Below are 17,801 nucleotides of genomic sequence, written 5' to 3'. Positions count from 1 at the left end.
ATTGGTTCAATGCTTCACCAATCTCCTCCGGTTCCACACATAACTTCCCTCTGCCATCTATAACTGGCCCTAAACTTGCCCTAACCAACCTTCTGTTCTTGACATACCTATAGAACGCCTTAGGATTCTCTTTAACCCTATCCGCCAAAGTCTTCTCATGTCCCCTTTTAGCCCTTCTAAGCTCGCTCTTCAACTCCCTCTTAGCCAATCTAAAGCTTTCTAGTGCACTACCCGAGTGCTCACGTCTCATCCGAACATAAGCCTCCTTTTTCTTTTTAACCAACAAAGAAACTTTTTTGGTGCACCACGGTTCCCTAGCCCTACCAATTCCTCCTTGCCTGACAGGGACATACCTATCACAGACTCGCAGTAGCTGCTCCTTGAAAAAACTCCACATGTCGGACGTTCCCAGTCCCTGTAATCTCCTAGTCCAACCTATGTTTCCTAATTCTCTCCTAATAGCCTCATAATTACCCTTCCCCCAGCTAAAACCACTGGCCCGAGGTTCATGCCTATCCCTTTCCATCACTAAGGTGAACGTAACCGAATTGTGGTCACTATCACCAAAATGCACACCAACTTCCAAGTCTAGCACCTGGTCTGGCTCATTTCCCAGCACCAGATCCAATATAGCCTCACCTCTAGTTGGCCTGTCTACATACTGAGTCAAAAAACCTTCCTGCACGCTTTGAACAAAAACTGACCCCTCTAACGAGCTAGAGCTATAACAATTCCAGTCAATATTAGTCAAGTTAAAATCCCCCATAACAATTGCCCTATTACTTTCACTCCTAAGCAGGATTGACTCCGCAATCCTTTCCTCAACCTCTCTAGAACTTTTAGGAGGTCTATAAAAGACTCCCAACAGGGTGACCTCTCCTCTCCTATTTCTAATCTCCGCCCATACTACCTCAACAGATAAGTCCTCATCAAACCTCCTCTCTGACACTGTGATACAATCTCTGACCAATAATGCTACCCCTCCCCCTCTTCTACCTCCTTCCCTACTTCGACTAAAACATTTGAACCCCGGGACCTGCAGCATCCATTCCTGCCCCTGCTCTATCCATGTCTCTGAAATAGCCACAACATCGAAGATTAGGGACGCAGAGGTGGCCATAGACAGAAGCTTTAGGAATACAGTTACTCCGAGGAATGAAAACAGATGGGTGACGGTGAGAGGGGCTGGGAGGAAGCAGTCCGTGCAGGGATCCGCTGTGGTCGTTCCCCTTAGCAACAAGTATTCCGCTTTGGATACGGTTGAGGGGGATGACATACCAGTGGTGAGCCGCAGTGAGAGGATCTCCAGCACTGTGTCCGTCTCTGCGGCTCGGGAGGGTAAGGGGCAGAGCGGGAGGGCAATAGTTATTGGGGACTCGTTAGTTAGAGGGATAGATAGGAGGTTCTGTGGCAGCAAAAGAGACTCACGGATGGTATGTTGCCTACCGGATGCCAAGGTCCATGACGTCTCAGACCGTGTTTTCCGGATTCTGAAGGGGGAGGGGAAACAGTCACAAGTCGTGGTACACATTGGTACCAATGACATAGGTAAGAGAAAGGACGGGGATTTAAAGCAGGAATTTCTGGAGCTGGGCTGGAAGCTGAGAGCCAAGACAAAACATGTGGTCATCTCTGGTACGTTGCCGGTGCCACGTGATAGCGAGTTGAGGAACAGGGAGAGAGTGCAGTTAAACATGTGGTTGCAGGGATGGTGTAGGAGGGAGGGTTTCAGATACGTGGATAATTGGAACACATTCTGGGGAAGGTGGGACCTGTACAAACAGGACGGGGTGCACCTGAACCAGGGGGGCACCAATATTCTGGGAGGGAAATTTGATACGGCTCTTCAGGGGGGTTTAAACTAATTTGTCAGGGGAGTGGGAAAAGGAGTTGTAGTCCAGAAGTCAGTGAGGGTGGTGAGGTATTGGGGAAGGTATCAGGGTCAAGGGTGGGTACCGTGTTGAAGTGTGTCTACTTCAATGCAAGGAGCATCCGGAATAAGGTAGATGAACTTGGGGCGTGGATTGGTACTTGGGACTACGATGTGTGGCCATTACGGAGATGTGGGTAGAACAAGGACAGGAATGGTTGTTGGACGTTCCGGGGTATAGATGTTTCAGTAAGTGTCGGGAAGCTGGTAAAAGAGGTGGAGGAGTGGCATTGTTAATCAAGGATAGTCTTTAACTTGGAGGTAATTGCTTCACACCTTACTTTTAACTTAATAGGACTTGTTTCTGTCCTCTTGCTGTGTCATGCTCTTTAGGACACCTGCTTTGGAATGGCACTCCTCCTCCAGTTCACTTGACCTCCTTTTTGTACTATTTCACGTTTGTTGTTTTTTCTTCTTCAGCCAGGAAACCAACCCTGCGCCTGTGAGAAAACAAAAAAAACTCAAACTGCACAGATCTCGTTCCTGGCCAGAAGACGGGAATCAACCAACTACCGCATGTGAAGAAATCTCAATAAAAAGTCCCAGCAGGTCGAAGTGACGTTTGTCCCAACAGAGCTCCCTCTTTCTCCAGAACTGGTGCCAGTGACCAATGAATCAAAACCCCTTATTTTCACATCATACTTTAAGCCATGCATAGAACATAGAACATAGAACATTACAGCGCAGAACAGGCCCTTCGGCCCACGATGTTGCACCGACCAGTTAAAAAAAAAAACTGTGACCCTCCAACCTAAACCAATTTCTTTTCGTCCATGAACCTATCTACGGATCTCTTAAACGCCCCCAAACTAGGCGCATTTACTACTGATGCTGGCAGGGCATTCCAATCCCTCACCACCCTCTGGGTAAAGAACCTACCCCTGACATCGGTTCTATAACTACCCCCCCTCAATTTAAAGCCATGCCCCCTCGTGCTGGATTTCTCCATCAGAGGAAAAAGGCTATCACTATCCACCCTATCTAAACCTCTAATCATCTTATATGCATTCAACCTTGTGGTCTGTTTGACCCAATGCCAATTACCCATGGACTAGACAATAAAATCAATTATAACCCTTGTGGTTCTGCTTAACTTGGACCCTAGCTCCTCAAACTTCCTCAGCAGAACCCATCTCCTAATTTCATCCATGTTTTTGGTTCCTATTTGGACTATGACAACTGGATCTTCTCTCACCAACTCCAAGTTCTTTTCCAGCAGGAAAGGTAACATGACCATTGGAGCTCCCAGTGCGGCTACATAGAACAGTACCTATTCCCCGGACTACACCGTCTCATTCCATTACCACGTTTCTTTTTACTCTTTCCACTTGAATGGCCTCTTGCTAAATGCTGTCATTACCAGTTTGCTCATCCATCCCAAAATTCCCCTCACCCACACAGACAAGAATCTGTTGGATAACGGCAAAGGTCAAAATTGTTCCAGCGTTGCACCTGAAAGGTCAAATAATGCTTTCCCCCTCCCTAATGTTCTGCCACAGGTTCTAACTCAACAACTCTTAGTTGACATTCCTCAAGGTGCAGTCATTTACTGCAGTTACAGTTGTGAGGAATTGCAACACTATCCACAAAATCCACATGCTGCAGTTGCTGAGTTAGTAGTCTGTGGCTTCAAATCCCGCTCCAGGGTCTTGTTTACAGAATCCACGTCAGTGCTAGAAAGGTAGTGCAGATGGAGCACCACACTGCTGGACTGTCATAGTGCTCTTTGGCACAATTCTGTGCTGCCCCTTAACATGGTTTGGTAACATGCTATTGCATCACTCCTTGATACCACATTACCTTCTAGTAATACATAGTCACTCACAAATATTGCAGGTTAATGAATTGGCAACTTAAGGGTCCCAAATTTCTCTGACCTTTAGACTTTGTTTTCTGTTTTTTCTCCCTCTGCTGCTCCTGGCACTTCCAGCAGCTAAAATATTTGTCAGCTTCAGATCTTCATTTTTTAGCCACTCTTCAAACTTCAGCAACAGCTTGTGATCAGTAGGATCTCGACAATTCACCTGTCAAAGAGTAAATTGGACTTGATGATTCATATAAAACAGTATATGGACAGTAGACATTTGAAATAAAAGCAGAAAGTGCTGGAAATGCTCAGTAATAAGTCTGACATTTCTAATATTTACCAGTTCTGATTAAAAGTCAACAACGTTAACTCTGTTCCGCAGATGCTGCCAGTCCTGCTGAACAGCTTGAACAGTTTTTGCTTTGATTGGTTTGAAAATCATGCACCATTGACACTGTATTCAAACTATGGAAATTAATCTTGTGAGAGTACACAAGAAAAGCAAACCCTGCAGTTAAGTCTATTACAACATGTACATGCACTGATACACCTTCTGCAGTGCTATTGCTAGTAAGTTAGATGATTTTTTAAAAATTCATTCATGAGATCTTAGAACAGTTAGTCAACCACATTGCTGTGGGCCTGGAGCCACATTCTGGCCGGACAGATCATGACCAATTAAGGACATCAGTCTCTGTCTCTCCATTGTCACACTGTGCCTGATGATCCACCAGCCTTGACCCATTCCTGACCCCCCATCTACCTTGTCCCGCCACCAGCCTCGTCCCACCCCTACCCAGCATCAGCCCAACCCTGCCTCTCCATCAGCCTCGCCTGGCCCAGATCCTCTCTCACCCTGGTTCCATCCCTGTCCGCCTTCAGACTCACCACATCTTTGACCCACCACATCTTTGACCCACCATCAGCCTCACCCCCGACCCTCCATCAACCTCACCCTGACCCCAACCTTCCATCAGCCTCATCCCGCCCTGAACCTCCATCTCCCTCACCTTGACACTGACCCTCACCCTAGATCGGCCTCACCCCGTCTGACTCTCGACATCAGTGTTGCCCTGCCCTTGACAGTCTAAAGAGCAGAAAACTATATGCCAGTTAGTCTAACATCTATCATTGGGAAATTGCTCGAATCCATTATTAAGGAGGTACTTAGAAAATCATCATGGAATCAGACAGAGTCAACATGATTTTATGAAACAGAATTCATGTTTAATTAGTATATTTTGGTTCTTTGAGGAAGTAATTGTTATGTTTCTACGTCTGCTAGACACAAACTCACCAATCTCACACTAGGACTGGTAAACCATATGTCGGTTTGACTTATTTGAAGATGAAGTACAGGATATCTCAGCAGACAGATTTACTTTATAGATTTATCTTGCAATTGGGTCTTTGTCTATATGTGCCATGTTTGTGAAACTTACCTCTCCACTCACCTGATGAAGGAGCAGCACTCCAAAAACTTGTGATTCCAAATAAACCTGTTGGACTTTAATCTGGTGTTGTGAGACTTCTTACTCTGACAGAGTAAGCAGGCAGAGAGTGGGGATAAGGGGTCCTTTTCAAGGATGGCAACCGGTGACGAGTGGTGTTCCACAGGGGTCAGTGTTGGGACCACAACCTTTCACTATCTACATTAATGATCTGGAAGATGGAACCGAGGGCATGGTTGCTAAATTTGCGGATGATACAAAGATATGTAGAAGGACAGGTAGTGTCGAGGAAGTGGGGAGGTTGCAGAATAACTTGGATAGGCTAGGAGAGTGGGCAAAGTGGCGGCAGATGGAATGCAATGTGGAAAAGTGTGAGGTTATGCACTTTGGTAAGAAGAATAGAGGCCTAGGCTATTTTCGAAATAGAACATTACAGCGCAGTACAGGCCCTTCGGCCCTCGATGTTGCGCTGACCAGTGAAACCAATCTAAAGCTCCTCTAATCTACACTATTCCAATATCATCCATATGTTTATCCAACAACCATTTGAATGCTCTTAATGTTGACGAGTCCACTACTGCTGCAGGCAGAGCATTCCAAGCCCTTACTACTCTCTGAGTAAAGAACCTACCTCTAACATCTGTCCTATATCTATCACCCCTCAATTTAAAGCTCTGTCCCCTCGTGTTAGCCATCACCATCCGAGGAAAAAGGCTCTCACTATCCACCCTATCTAATCCTCTCATCATCTTGCATGCCTCTATTAAGTCACCTCTTAACCTTCTTCTCTCTAACGAAAACAACCTCAAGTCCCTCAGCCTTTCCTCATACGATCTTCCCACCATACCAGGCAACATCCTGGTAAATCTCCTCTGCACCCTTTCCAACACTTCCACATCCTTCCTATAATGCGGCGACCAGAACTGTACGCAATACTCCAAGTGCGGCCGCACCAGAGTTTTGTACAGTTGCAGCATGACCTCCCGGCTCCGAAACTCAATCCCTCTACCAATAAAAGCTAACACACCGTACGCCTTCTTAACAATCCTCTCAACCTGGGTGCCAACTTTCAGGGATCTATGCACATGGACACCCAGATCCCTCTGTTCATCCACACTACCAAGTATCTTACCATTAGCCCAGTACTCTGTATTCCTGTTACTCCTTCCAAAGTGAATCACCTCACACTTTCCCGCATTAAACTCCATTTGCCACCTCTCAGCCCAGCTCTGCAGCTTATCCATGTCCCTCTGTAACCTGCCACTTCCCTCCGCACTGTCTACAACTCCACCGACTTTAGAGTCAGCCGCAAATTTACTAATCCATCCTTCTACACCCTCATCCAGGTCATTAATAAAATGACAAACAGCAGTGGCCCCAAAACAGATCCTTGCGGTACACCACGAGGAACTGAACTCCAGGATGAATATTTCCCATCAACCACCACCCTCTTTTTTCTTACAGCTAGCCAATTCCTGATCCAAACCACTAAATCACCCTCAATCCCATGTGTCCGTATTTTCTGCAAAGACCTACCATGGGGAACCTTATCAAACGCTTTGCTGAAATCCCTATACACCACATCAACCGCTTTACCCTCATCCACCTCTTTGGTCACCTTCTCAAAGAACTCAATAAGGTTTGTGAGGCACGACCTACCCTTCACAAAACCGTGCTGACTATCCCTAATCAAATTATTCCTTTCCAGGTGATTATAAATCCTATCTCTTATAATCCTTTCCAATACTTTGCCCACAACAGAAGTAAGGCTCACCGGTCTATAATTACCAGGGTTGTCCCTACTCCCCATCTTGAACAAGGGGACAACATTTGCTATCCTCCAGTCTTCTGGCACTGTTCCAGTAGACAATGACGACCCAAAGATCAAAGCCAAAGGCTCTGCAATCTCCTCTCTAGCCTCCCAGAGAATCCTAGGATAAATCCCATCCGGCCCAGGGGACTTATCTATTTTTATCCTTTCCAGAATTGCTAACACCTCCTCCTTATGAACCTCAATCCCGTCCAGTCCAACAGCCTGCATCTCCGTACTCCCCTCGACATCACTGTCCCTCTCCTGTGTGAATATCGACGAAAAATATTCATTTAGTGCCTCTCCTATCTCTTCAGACTCCACGCACAACTTCCCACTCCTGGCCTTGACTGGCCCTAATCTTACCCTAGTCATTCTTTTACTCCTGACATACCTATAGAAAGCTTTAGGGTTTTCCTTGAAACTACCTGCCAAAGACTTCTCATGTCCCCTCCTGGCTCTTCTTAACTCTTTCTTTAGGTCCTTCCTGGCTAACGTGTAACTCTCAAGTACCCTAACTGAGCCTTCACATCTCATCCTTACATAAGTCTCCTTCTTCCTCTTCACAAGAGATTCACACACGTCTGCTTCCTCCCTGCCTGACAGGTACATATTTATCAAGGACGCGTAGTAGGACAAGGAGAAGTGGCTAGATGGGTGGAGAACTGGCTTGGCCATAGGAGACAGAGGGTAGTGGTCGAAGGGTCTTTTTCCGGCTGGAGGTCTGTGACCAGTGGTGTTCCGCAGGGCTCTGTACTGGGACCTCTGCTATTTGTGATATATATAAATGATTTGGAAGAAGGTGTAACTGGTGTAAGCAGCAAGTTTGCGGATGACACGACGATGGCTGGACTTGCGGATAGCGAAGAGCATTGTCGGGCAATACAGCAGGATATAGATAGGCTGGAAAATTGGGCGGAGAGGTGGCAGATGGAGTTTAATCCGGATAAATGCGAAGTGATGCATTTTGGAAGAAATAATGTAGGGAGGAGTTATACAATAAATGGCAGAGTCATCAGGAGTATAGAAACACAGAGGGACCTAGGTGTGCAAGTCCACAAATCCTTGAAGGTGGCAACACAGGTGGAGAAGGTGGCGAAGAAGGCATATGGTATGCTTGCCTTTCTAGGACGGGGTATAGAGTATAAAAGCTGAAGTCTGATGATGCAGCTGTATAGAACGCTGGTTCGACCACATTTGGAGTACTGCGTCCAGTTCTGGTCGCCGCACTACCAGAAGGACGTGGAGGCATTGGAGAGAGTGCAGAGAAGGTTTACCAGGATGTTGCCTGGTATGGAGGGTCTTAGCTATGAGGAGAGATTGGGTAAACTGGGGTTGTTCTCCCTGGAAAGACGGAGAATGAGGGGAGATCTAATAGAGGTGTACAAGATTATGAAGGGGATAGATAGGGTGAACGGTGGGAAGCTTTTTCCCAGATCAGAACTGACGTTCACGAGGGGTCACGGGCTCAAGGTGAGAGGGGCGAAGTATAACTCAGATATTAGAGGGATGTTTTTTTACACAGAGGGTGGTGGGGGCCTGGAATGCGCTGCCAAGTAGGGTGGTGGAGGCTGGCACGCTGACATCGTTTAAGACTTACCTGGATAGTCACATGAGCAGCCTGGGGATGGAGGGATACAAACGATTGGTCTAGTTGGACCAAGGAGCGGCACAGGCTTGGAGGGCCGAAGGGCCTGTTTCCTGTGCTGTACTGTTCTTTGTTCTTAGCTGTTCCTTGAACAAGTTCCACATTACAATTGTGCCCATCCCCTGCAGTTTCCTTCCCCAACCTATGCCAGCTAAATCTCACCTAATCGCATCATAATTTCCTTTCCCCCAGCTATAACTCTTGCCCTTTGGTATATATCTATCCCTTTCCATTGCTGAGGTAAACATAATTGAATTGTGGCAACTGTCACCAAAGTGCTCACCTACCTTCAAATCTATCAGCTGGCCTGGTTCATTACATAGAAACATAGAAACCCAACAGTGCAGAAGGAGGCCATTCGGCCCATCGAGTCTGCACCGGCCACAACCCCACCCACGCCCTACCCCCACATATTTACCCGCTAACTACACATCTCAGGGACATTTTTTTTAACCTGGCCAATCAACCTAACCCGCACATCTTTGGACTGTGGGAGGAAACCGGAGCACCCGGAGGAAACCCACGCAGACACGAGGAGAATGTGCAAACTCCACACAGACAGTGACCCGAGCCGGGAATCGAACCCAGGACCCTGGAGCTGTGAAGCAGCAGTGCTAACCACTGTGCTACCGTGCCGCCCAGTACCAAATCCAATGTGGCCTCGCCTCTTGTTGGTCTATCTACATACTGTGTCTGGAAGCCTTCCTGCACACATTGGACAAAAACTGACCCCTCCAAAGTACTCGAACAATAGCTTTTCCAGTCAATATTTGTAAAGTTAAAGTTCCCCCAGAACAACTACCCTGTTACTTTCGCTCCTATCCAGAATCATCTTCGCAATCTTTTCCTCTACATCTCTGGATATAGGCTGATGGCTGATATTTTTCTCATTCCCATTCTCCTGCCTTTTCCCCATAACCCCCGATCCCCTTATTATTCAAGAACTTATCTCTGTCTTAAAGACACTCAATGACCTGGCATCCACATCCCTCCACGGCAAAGAGTTGCACAGATTCACCACTCTCTGGTTGAAGAAATTCCTCCTCATCGCTGTTTTAAATATATAAAGGGCAAAAGAGTAACAAGGGAGTAGGGCCTCTGAAGGATCAACAAAGTAATCTACGTGCGGATCCACAAGAGATGGGCGAGATCCTAAATGAATATTTCTCATCAGTATTTACTGGAGAAAAGCATGGATTTTAGGGAACTTAGGGAAATAAACTGATGCCTTGAGAAGTGTACATATTACACAGGAGGTGGTGCTGGAAGTCTTAAAGTGCATCAAGGTAGATAAATCTGCGGGACCTGATGAGGTATATCCCAAGACATTGTGGGAGGCCAAGGAGGAAATTGCGGGTCCCCTAGCCGAGATATTTGAATCATCGATAGTCACAGGTGAGGTGCCTGAAGATTGGAGAGTGGCAAATGTTGTGCCTTTGTTTAAAAAGGGCTGCAGGGAAAAGCCCGGGAACTACAGGCCAGTGAGTCTCACATCTGTGGTGGGTAAATTGTTAGAAGGTATTTTGAGAGACAGGTTCTACAGGCATTTAGAGATGCAAGGACTGATTAGGGACAGTCAGCATGGCTTTGAGAGTGGAAAATCATGTCCCACAAATTTAAATGAGTTTTTTGAAAGGGTAACCAAGAAGGGAGATGAGGGCAGTGCAGTTGATGTTGTCTACATGGACTTTAGCAAGGCCTTTGACAAGGTACCGCATGGTAGGTTGTTCCATAAAGTTAAATCTCACGGTATCCAGGGTGAGGTATCATAATGGTACTAAATTGGCTTCTTGACAGAATAAGAAGTTTAACAACACCAGGTTGTTAGGGCTGCAGGACAGGCATGTGCCTGTAAAAAACGATAGGAAGGGTAGGATTCGAGAACCGTGGATAACCAGGGAAATTGAGGGACTGGTCAAAAAGAAAAGAGAGGCGTATGTTAGGTCCAGGCAGCTAAAAACGGAGGGAGCTCTGGAGGAGTACAAAGAAAGTAGGAAAGAACTCAAACGAGGAATTAGAAGGGCAAAAAGGGGTCACGAAATGTCCTTGGCAGACAGGATTAAGGAGAATCCCAAGGCATTTTATTCATACGTTAGGAACAAAAGGGTTGTCAGGGAAAAAATCGGACCTCTCAGGGACAAAAGTGGGGAATTATGCTTAGAGCCCAAAGAAGTAGGGGAGATCCTAAATGAATACTTTGCGTCGGTATTCACAAAGGAGAGGGATGTGTTGACTGGGAGTGTCTCGGAGGGGAGTGTTGAACCGTTAGAGAAAATCTCCATTACAAGGGAGGAAGTGTTAGCTTTGTTAGAGAATATAAAGACTGACAAATCCCCAGGGCCTGATGGAATCTATCCAAGGCTGCTCAGGGAGACGAGAGATGAAATCGCTGGGCCTCTGATGCAAATCTTTGTCTCGTCACTGGACACAGGTGAGGTCCCAGAGGATTGGAGGATAGCTAATGTGGTCCCGTTATTTAAGAAGGGTAGGAAGGATAACCCAGGAAATTATAGGCCGGTGAGCTTGACGTCCGTGGTGGGGACGTTGTTGGAGAAGATTCTTAGAGATAGGATGTATGCGCATTTAGAAAGGAATAAACTCATTAACGATAGTCAGCATGGTTTTGTGAGAGGGAGGTCTTGCCTCACTAACCTGGTGGAGTTTTTTGAAGAAGTGACGAGCATGGTTGACGAGGGAAGGGCCGTGGATGTCGTCTATATGGACTTTAGTAAAGCGTTTGACAAAGTCCCTCATGGTAGGCTGGTGAAAAAGGTTGGATCTCATGGGATAAAGGGGGAGGTGGCTAGATGGGTGGAGAACTGGCTTGGTCACAGAAGACAGAGGGTGGTAGTGGAAGGGTCTTTTTCCGGCTGGAGGCCTGTGACTAGTGGTGTCCCGCAGGGCTCTGTATTGGGACCTCTGCTGTTTATGATTTATATAAACGATCTGGAAGAAGGTGTAACTGGGGTGATCAGCAAGTTTGCGGACGACACAAAATTGGTAGGGCTTGCAGATAGTGAGGAACATTGTCAGAGGCGACAGAAGGATATAAATAGGCTGGAAATTTGGGCAAAGAAATGGCAGATGGAGTTCAATCCAGATAAATGCGAAGTGATGCATTTTGGTAGAACTAACGTACGGGGGAGCTATACGATAAATGGCAGAACCATAAAGGGTGTAGATACGCAGAGGGACCTGCAAGTCCACAGATCCTTGAAGGTGATGTCACAGGTGGAGAAGGTGGTGAAGAAGGCATATGGCATGCTTGCCTTTATAGGACGGGGCATAGAGTATAAAAGTTGGGGTCTGATGTTGCAGATGTATAGAACGTTGGTTCGGCCGCATTTGGAATACTGCGCCCAGTTCTGGTTGCCACACTACCAGAAGGACGTGGAGGCTTTGGAGAGAGTACAGAGGAGGTTTACCAGGATGTTACCTGGTATGGAGGGGCTTAGTTATGAGGAGAGATTGGGTAAACTGGGGTTGTTCTCCCTGGAAAGACGGAGGATGAGGGGAGACTTAATAGAGGTGTATAAAATTATGAAAGGCATAGATAGGGTGAACGGTGGGAAGCTTTTCCCCAGGTCGGTGGTGACGTTCACGAGGGGTCATAGGTTCAAGGTGAAGGGGGGGAGGTTTAACACAGATATCAGACGGACATATTTTACACAGAGGGTGGTGGGGGCCTGGAATGCGCTGCCAGGCAAGGTGGTGGAGGCGGACACACTGGGAACGTTTAAGACTTATCTAGACAGCCATATGAACGGAGTGGGAATGGAGGGATACAAAAGAATGGTCTAGTTTGGACCAGGGAGCGGCGCGGGCTTGGAGGGCCGAAGGGCCTGTTCCTGTGCTGTATTGTTCTTTGTTCTTTGAATAAGACATATGGCATGCATGCCTTTATGGGACGGGGCATAAAGTCTAAAAGTTGGGGTCTGATGTTGCGGTTGTACAGAACGTTGGTTCGGCCGCATTTGGAATACTGTGCCCAGTTCTGGTCGCCACACTACCAGAAGGACGTGGAGGCTTTGGAGAGAGTACAGAGGAGGTTTACCAGGATATTGCCTGTTATGGAGGGGCTTAGTTATGAGGAGAGATTGGGTAAACTGGGGTTGTTCTCACTGGAAAGACGGAGGATGAGGGGTGACCTAATAGAGATGTATAAAATTATGGAAGGCATAGAACATAGAAGCGCAGTACAGGCCCTTCGGCCCTCGATGTTGCGCCGACCAGTGGTACCAATCTAAAGCCCCTCTAATCTACACTATTCCAATATCATCCATATGTTTATCCAATCACCACTTGAATGCTCTTAATGTTGACGAATCCACTCCTGCTGCAGGCAGGGCATTCCACGCCCTTACTACTCTCTGAGTAAAGAACCTATCTCTAACATCTGTCCTATATCTCTCACCCCTCAATTTAAAGCTATGTCCCCTCGTGCTAGCCAACACCATCTGAGGAAAAAGGCTCTCACTATCCACCCTATCTAATCCTCTGATCATCTCGTATGCCTCTATTAAGTCACCTCTTAACCTTCTCTCTAACGAAAACAACCTCAAGCCCCTCAGCCTTTCCTCATACGATTAAAGATATGGTGAACGCTGGGAAGCTTTTTCCCAGGTCGGTGGTGACGTTCACAAGGGGTCATAGGTTCAAGGTGAGGGGAGGGAGGTTTAACACGGATATCAGGAGGACGTATTTTACGCAGAGGGTGGTGGGGGCCTGGAATGCGCTGCCGGGCAAGGTGGTGGAGGCGGACACACTGGGAACGTTTAAGACTTATCTAGATGGCCACATGAACGGAGTCGGAATGGAGGGATACAAAAGAATGGTCTAGTTTGGACCAGGGAGCAGCGCGGGCTTGGAGGACCAAAGGGCCTGTTCCTCTGCTGTATTGTTCTTCGTTCTTTGTAACTGCACTCTCTCCCTGTTCCTCAACTCGCTATCACGTGGCACCGGCAACGTACCAGAGATGACCACATGTTTTGTCTTGGCTCTCAGCTTCCAACCCAGCTCCCTAAATTCCTGTTTTAAATCCCCGTCCCTTCTCTTACCTATGTCGTTGGTACCAATGTGTACCACGACTTGTGACTGTTCCCCCTCCCCCTTAAGAATCCGGAAAACACGGTCCGAGACGTCACGGACCTTGGCATCCGGTAGGCAACATACCATCCGTGAGTCTCTTTTGCAGCCACAGAACCTCCTATCTATCCCTCTAACTAACGAGTCCCCAATAATTATTGCCCTCCTGCTCTCCCCCTTACCCTCCCGCGCCACAGGGACGGACTCAGTGCTGGAGATCCGCTCACTGCGGCCCACCACTGGTATGTCGTCCCCCTCAACTGCATCCAAAGCGAAATACTTGTTGCTAAGGGGAACGACCACAGCGGATCCCTGCACTGACTGCTTCCTCCCAGCCCCTCTCATTGTCACCCATCTATTTTCCTTTCCTGGAGTAACTATATCCATGAAGCTTCTGTCTATGGCCACCTCTGCCTCCCTAATGATTCTAAGTTCATCCAACTCCAGCTCCAGTTTAGACAATTGCGAGGTGATGCATTTTGGTAGATTGAACCAGGGCAGGACTTACTCACTTAATGGTAGGACATTGGGGAGAGTTACAGAACAAAGAGATCTAGGGATACATGTTCATTAGGGTTAGGGTTAACCCTAACCCTGATCCTTGAAAGTGGAGTCACAGGTGGACAGAGTGGTGAAGAAGGCATTCGGCATGCTTGGTTACATCGGTCAGAACATTGAATACAGGAGTTGGGACGTCTTGTTAAAGTTGTACAAGACATTGGTAAGGCCACACTTGGAATACTGTGTGCAATTCTGGTCACCCTATTATAGAAAGGATATTATTAAACTCGAACGAGTGCAGAAAAGATTTACTAGGATGCTACCGGGACTTGATGGATTGAGTTATAAGGAGAGGCTGAATAGACTGGGACTTTTTTCTCTGGAGCGTAGGTGGCTGACGGGTGACCTTATAGAGGTCTATAAAATAATGAGGGGCATAGACAAGGTAGATAGTCAATATCTTTTCCTAAAGGTAGGGGAGTCTAAAACTAGAGGGCATAGGTTTAAGGTGAGAGGGGAGAGATACAAAAGTGTCCAGAGGGGCAATTTTTTCACACAGAGGGTGGCGAGTGTCTAGAACAAGCTGCCAGAGGTAGTAATAGAGGCGGGTACAATTTTATCTTTTAAAAAGCATTTAGATAGTTACATAGGTACGATGGGTATAGAGGGATATGGGCCAAATGTGGGCAATTGGGATTAGTTTAGGGGTTTTAAAAAAAAGGGCGGCATGGACAAGTTGGGCCGAAGGGCCTGTTTCCATGCTGTAAACCTCTATGACTCTAAAAGATCGTCCCTTTAGCCTGAGGATGTGCTCTCTGGTTCTAGTTTTTCCTACGAGTGGAAACATCCTTTCCACATCCACTCTATCCAGGCCTCGCAGTATCCTCTAAGTTTCAATACGATCCCCCCTCATCCTTCTAAACTCCAACGGGTACAGACCCAGAGTCTTCAACCGTTCCCCACACGACAAGCTCTTCATTCCAGGGATCATTCTTGTGAACCTCCTCTGGACCCTTTCCAAGGCCAGCACATCCTTCCTTAGATATGGGACCCAAAACTGCTCACAATACTCCAAATGGGTTCTGACCAGAGCCTTATACAGCCTCAGAAGTCCATCCCTGCTCTTGTATTCTAGCCCTCTTGACATGAATGCCAACATTGCATTTGCCTTCCTAACTGCCGACTGAACCTGCACGTTAACCTTAAGAGAATCTTGAACAATGACTCCCAACTCCCTTTGTGTTTCTGATTTCCTAAGCATTTCTCCATTTAGAAAATAGTCTATGCCTCCATTCCTCCTTCCAAAGTGCATAACCTCACACTTTTCCACATTGTATTCCATCTGCCACTTTTTTGCCCACTCTCCTAACCTGTCCAAGTCCTTCTGCAGCTCCCCTACTTCCTCAATACTACCTGTCCCTCTACATATCTTTGCATCATCTGCAAACTTAGCAACAATGCCTTCAGTTCCTTCTTCCAAATCATTGATATATATTGTGGAAAGTTGTGATCCCAGCATTGATCCCTGAGGCACACCACTAGTCACCAGGTGCCCTTTTATCCCCACTTTCTGCCTTCTGCCAGTCAGCCAATCCTCTATCTATGCCAGGATCTTACCCTTACACTATGGGCTCTTAACTTATTTAACAGTCTCCTCTGCGGCCTTGTCAAAGGCCTTCTGGCCCGGCTCAGCTCCGCTCCTGGAATTACAACAAAACCTACTACGGCAGAACAGTTCACGCAACAAAAACACATTGATAAGTGCCTGTTTAAATGAAATATTCTGGGCCATACAGATACCTTCAGATCAATTAGACATCTGGACCGATTAATCTATGTTCCCAGATATCACATGCTGCTTTATTTCAAATAAAGCAAAAGTCAAAACCAATCTCACTTATGTTCCATTCATAACCTATATAATTTTTTAAGTATCACCAACTTTGTAACCTTTGTTAGTTTTAAGGTTATAAGCAACTTTATCACTCTATCCATTGTTTTAAAACAAAGTAATCATTCCAAATAACCACAGCAAGAAATATCACCCATCAAATGATGACAGAGTTGAGGAGGAACTTCTTCTCCCAGAGGGTGGTGAATCTCTGGAATTCTCTGCCCACTGAGGTGGTGGAGGCTACCTCGCTGAACATGTTTAAAGCGCGGATGGACGGATTCCTGATCGGTAAGGGAATTAAGGGTTATGGTGATCAGGCGGGTAAGTGGTACTGATCCACGTCAGATCAGCCATGATCTTATTGAATGGCGGGGCAGGCTCGAGGGGCTAGATGGCCTACTCCTGCTCCTATTTCTTATGTTCTTAAATGGCCTATATAAAGGGTCTGATTTAACGAGGATCTTGCACCAATTTTAAAAAGTTTCAGACAATGAGCTCAAGGTATTATTTATGGGGGCCCTATCCTACATAAATAGTAAGGAAGATATCATTAAAGATCATTTATTTTAGCAAGAAGTTACTCAGAGAGTAGTAAGGGCGTGGAATGCCCTGCCTGCAGCAGTGGTGGACTCGTCAACGTTGTGAGCGTTCAAGTGGTTATTGGATAAACATGTGGATGATATTGGAATAGTGTAGATTAGAGGGGCTTTAGATTGGTACCACTGGTCGGCGCAACATCGAGGGCCGAAGGGCCTGTACTGCGCTGTAATGTTCTATGTTACAGGAACAAACCTTAAAGACATGGGTGTGGTGCCTGAAGATTGGAGAGTGGCAAATGTTGTGCCTTTGTTTAAAAAGGAAAAGCCTGGGAACAACAGGCCGGTGAGCCTCACATCTGTGGTGGGCAAGTTGTTGGAAGATATTTTGAGAGACAGGATCTACAGGCATTTAGAGATGCAAGAACTGATTAGGGACAGTCAGTATGGCTTTGAGAGTGGAAAATCATGTCTCACAAATTTGATGGAGTTTTTTGAAGGGGTAACCAAGAAGGTAGATGAGGGCAGTGCAGTTGATGTTGTCTACATGGTCTTTAGCAAGGCCTTTGACAAGGTACCATATGGTAGGTTGTTGCATAAGGTTAAATCTCACGGAATCCAGGGTGAGGTATCTAAATGGATACAAAATTGGCTTCTTGGATGAGAATATAGGAGGTATAGTTAGTAAGTTTGCAGATGACACCAAGATTGGTGGCATAGTGGACAGTGAAGAAAGTTATCTCCGATTGCAATGGGATCTTGATCAATTGGGCTAGTGGCAGATGGAGTTTAATTTAGACAAATGCGAGGTGATGCATTTTGATAGATTGAACCAGGGCAGGACTTACTCAGTTAATGGTACGGCAGTGGGGAGAGTTACAGAACAAAGCGATCTAGGCGTACATGTTCATAGCTCCTTGAAAGTGGAGTCACAGGCGGACAGAGTGGTGAAGGCGGCATTCGGCATGCTTGGTTTCATCGGTCAGAACATTGAGTACAGGAGTTGGAATGTCTTGTTGAAGTTGTACAAGACATTGGTAAGGCCACACTTGGAATACTGTGTGCAGTTCTGGTCACCCTATTATAGAAAGGATATTATTAAACTAGAAAGAGTGCAGAAAAGATTTACTAGGATGTTA

General features: G+C 46.5%; 1 protein-coding gene across 4 annotated transcripts in view; it reads right to left on the bottom strand.

Annotated features, from left to right (window-relative positions):
• syne3 (spectrin repeat containing, nuclear envelope family member 3) overlaps positions 1-17,801 on the bottom strand; it is a 147,609-nt gene that overhangs the window by 45,683 nt on the left and 84,125 nt on the right. For all 4 annotated transcript variants that reach the window (XM_078234585.1, XM_078234588.1, XM_078234586.1 and 1 more), the window contains exon 10: positions 3,808-3,954. In XM_078234585.1, coding sequence (XP_078090711.1) covers positions 3,808-3,954 — 147 coding nt within the window. The remainder of the gene's footprint in view (positions 1-3,807; positions 3,955-17,801) is intronic.

The sequence above is a fragment of the Mustelus asterias genome, chromosome 18, assembly GCF_964213995.1.
Source record: "Mustelus asterias chromosome 18, sMusAst1.hap1.1, whole genome shotgun sequence".
In the NCBI taxonomy this organism is placed as follows: Eukaryota; Metazoa; Chordata; class Chondrichthyes; order Carcharhiniformes; family Triakidae; genus Mustelus; species Mustelus asterias.
This window is presented reverse-complemented; position numbering and strand designations above follow the sequence as displayed.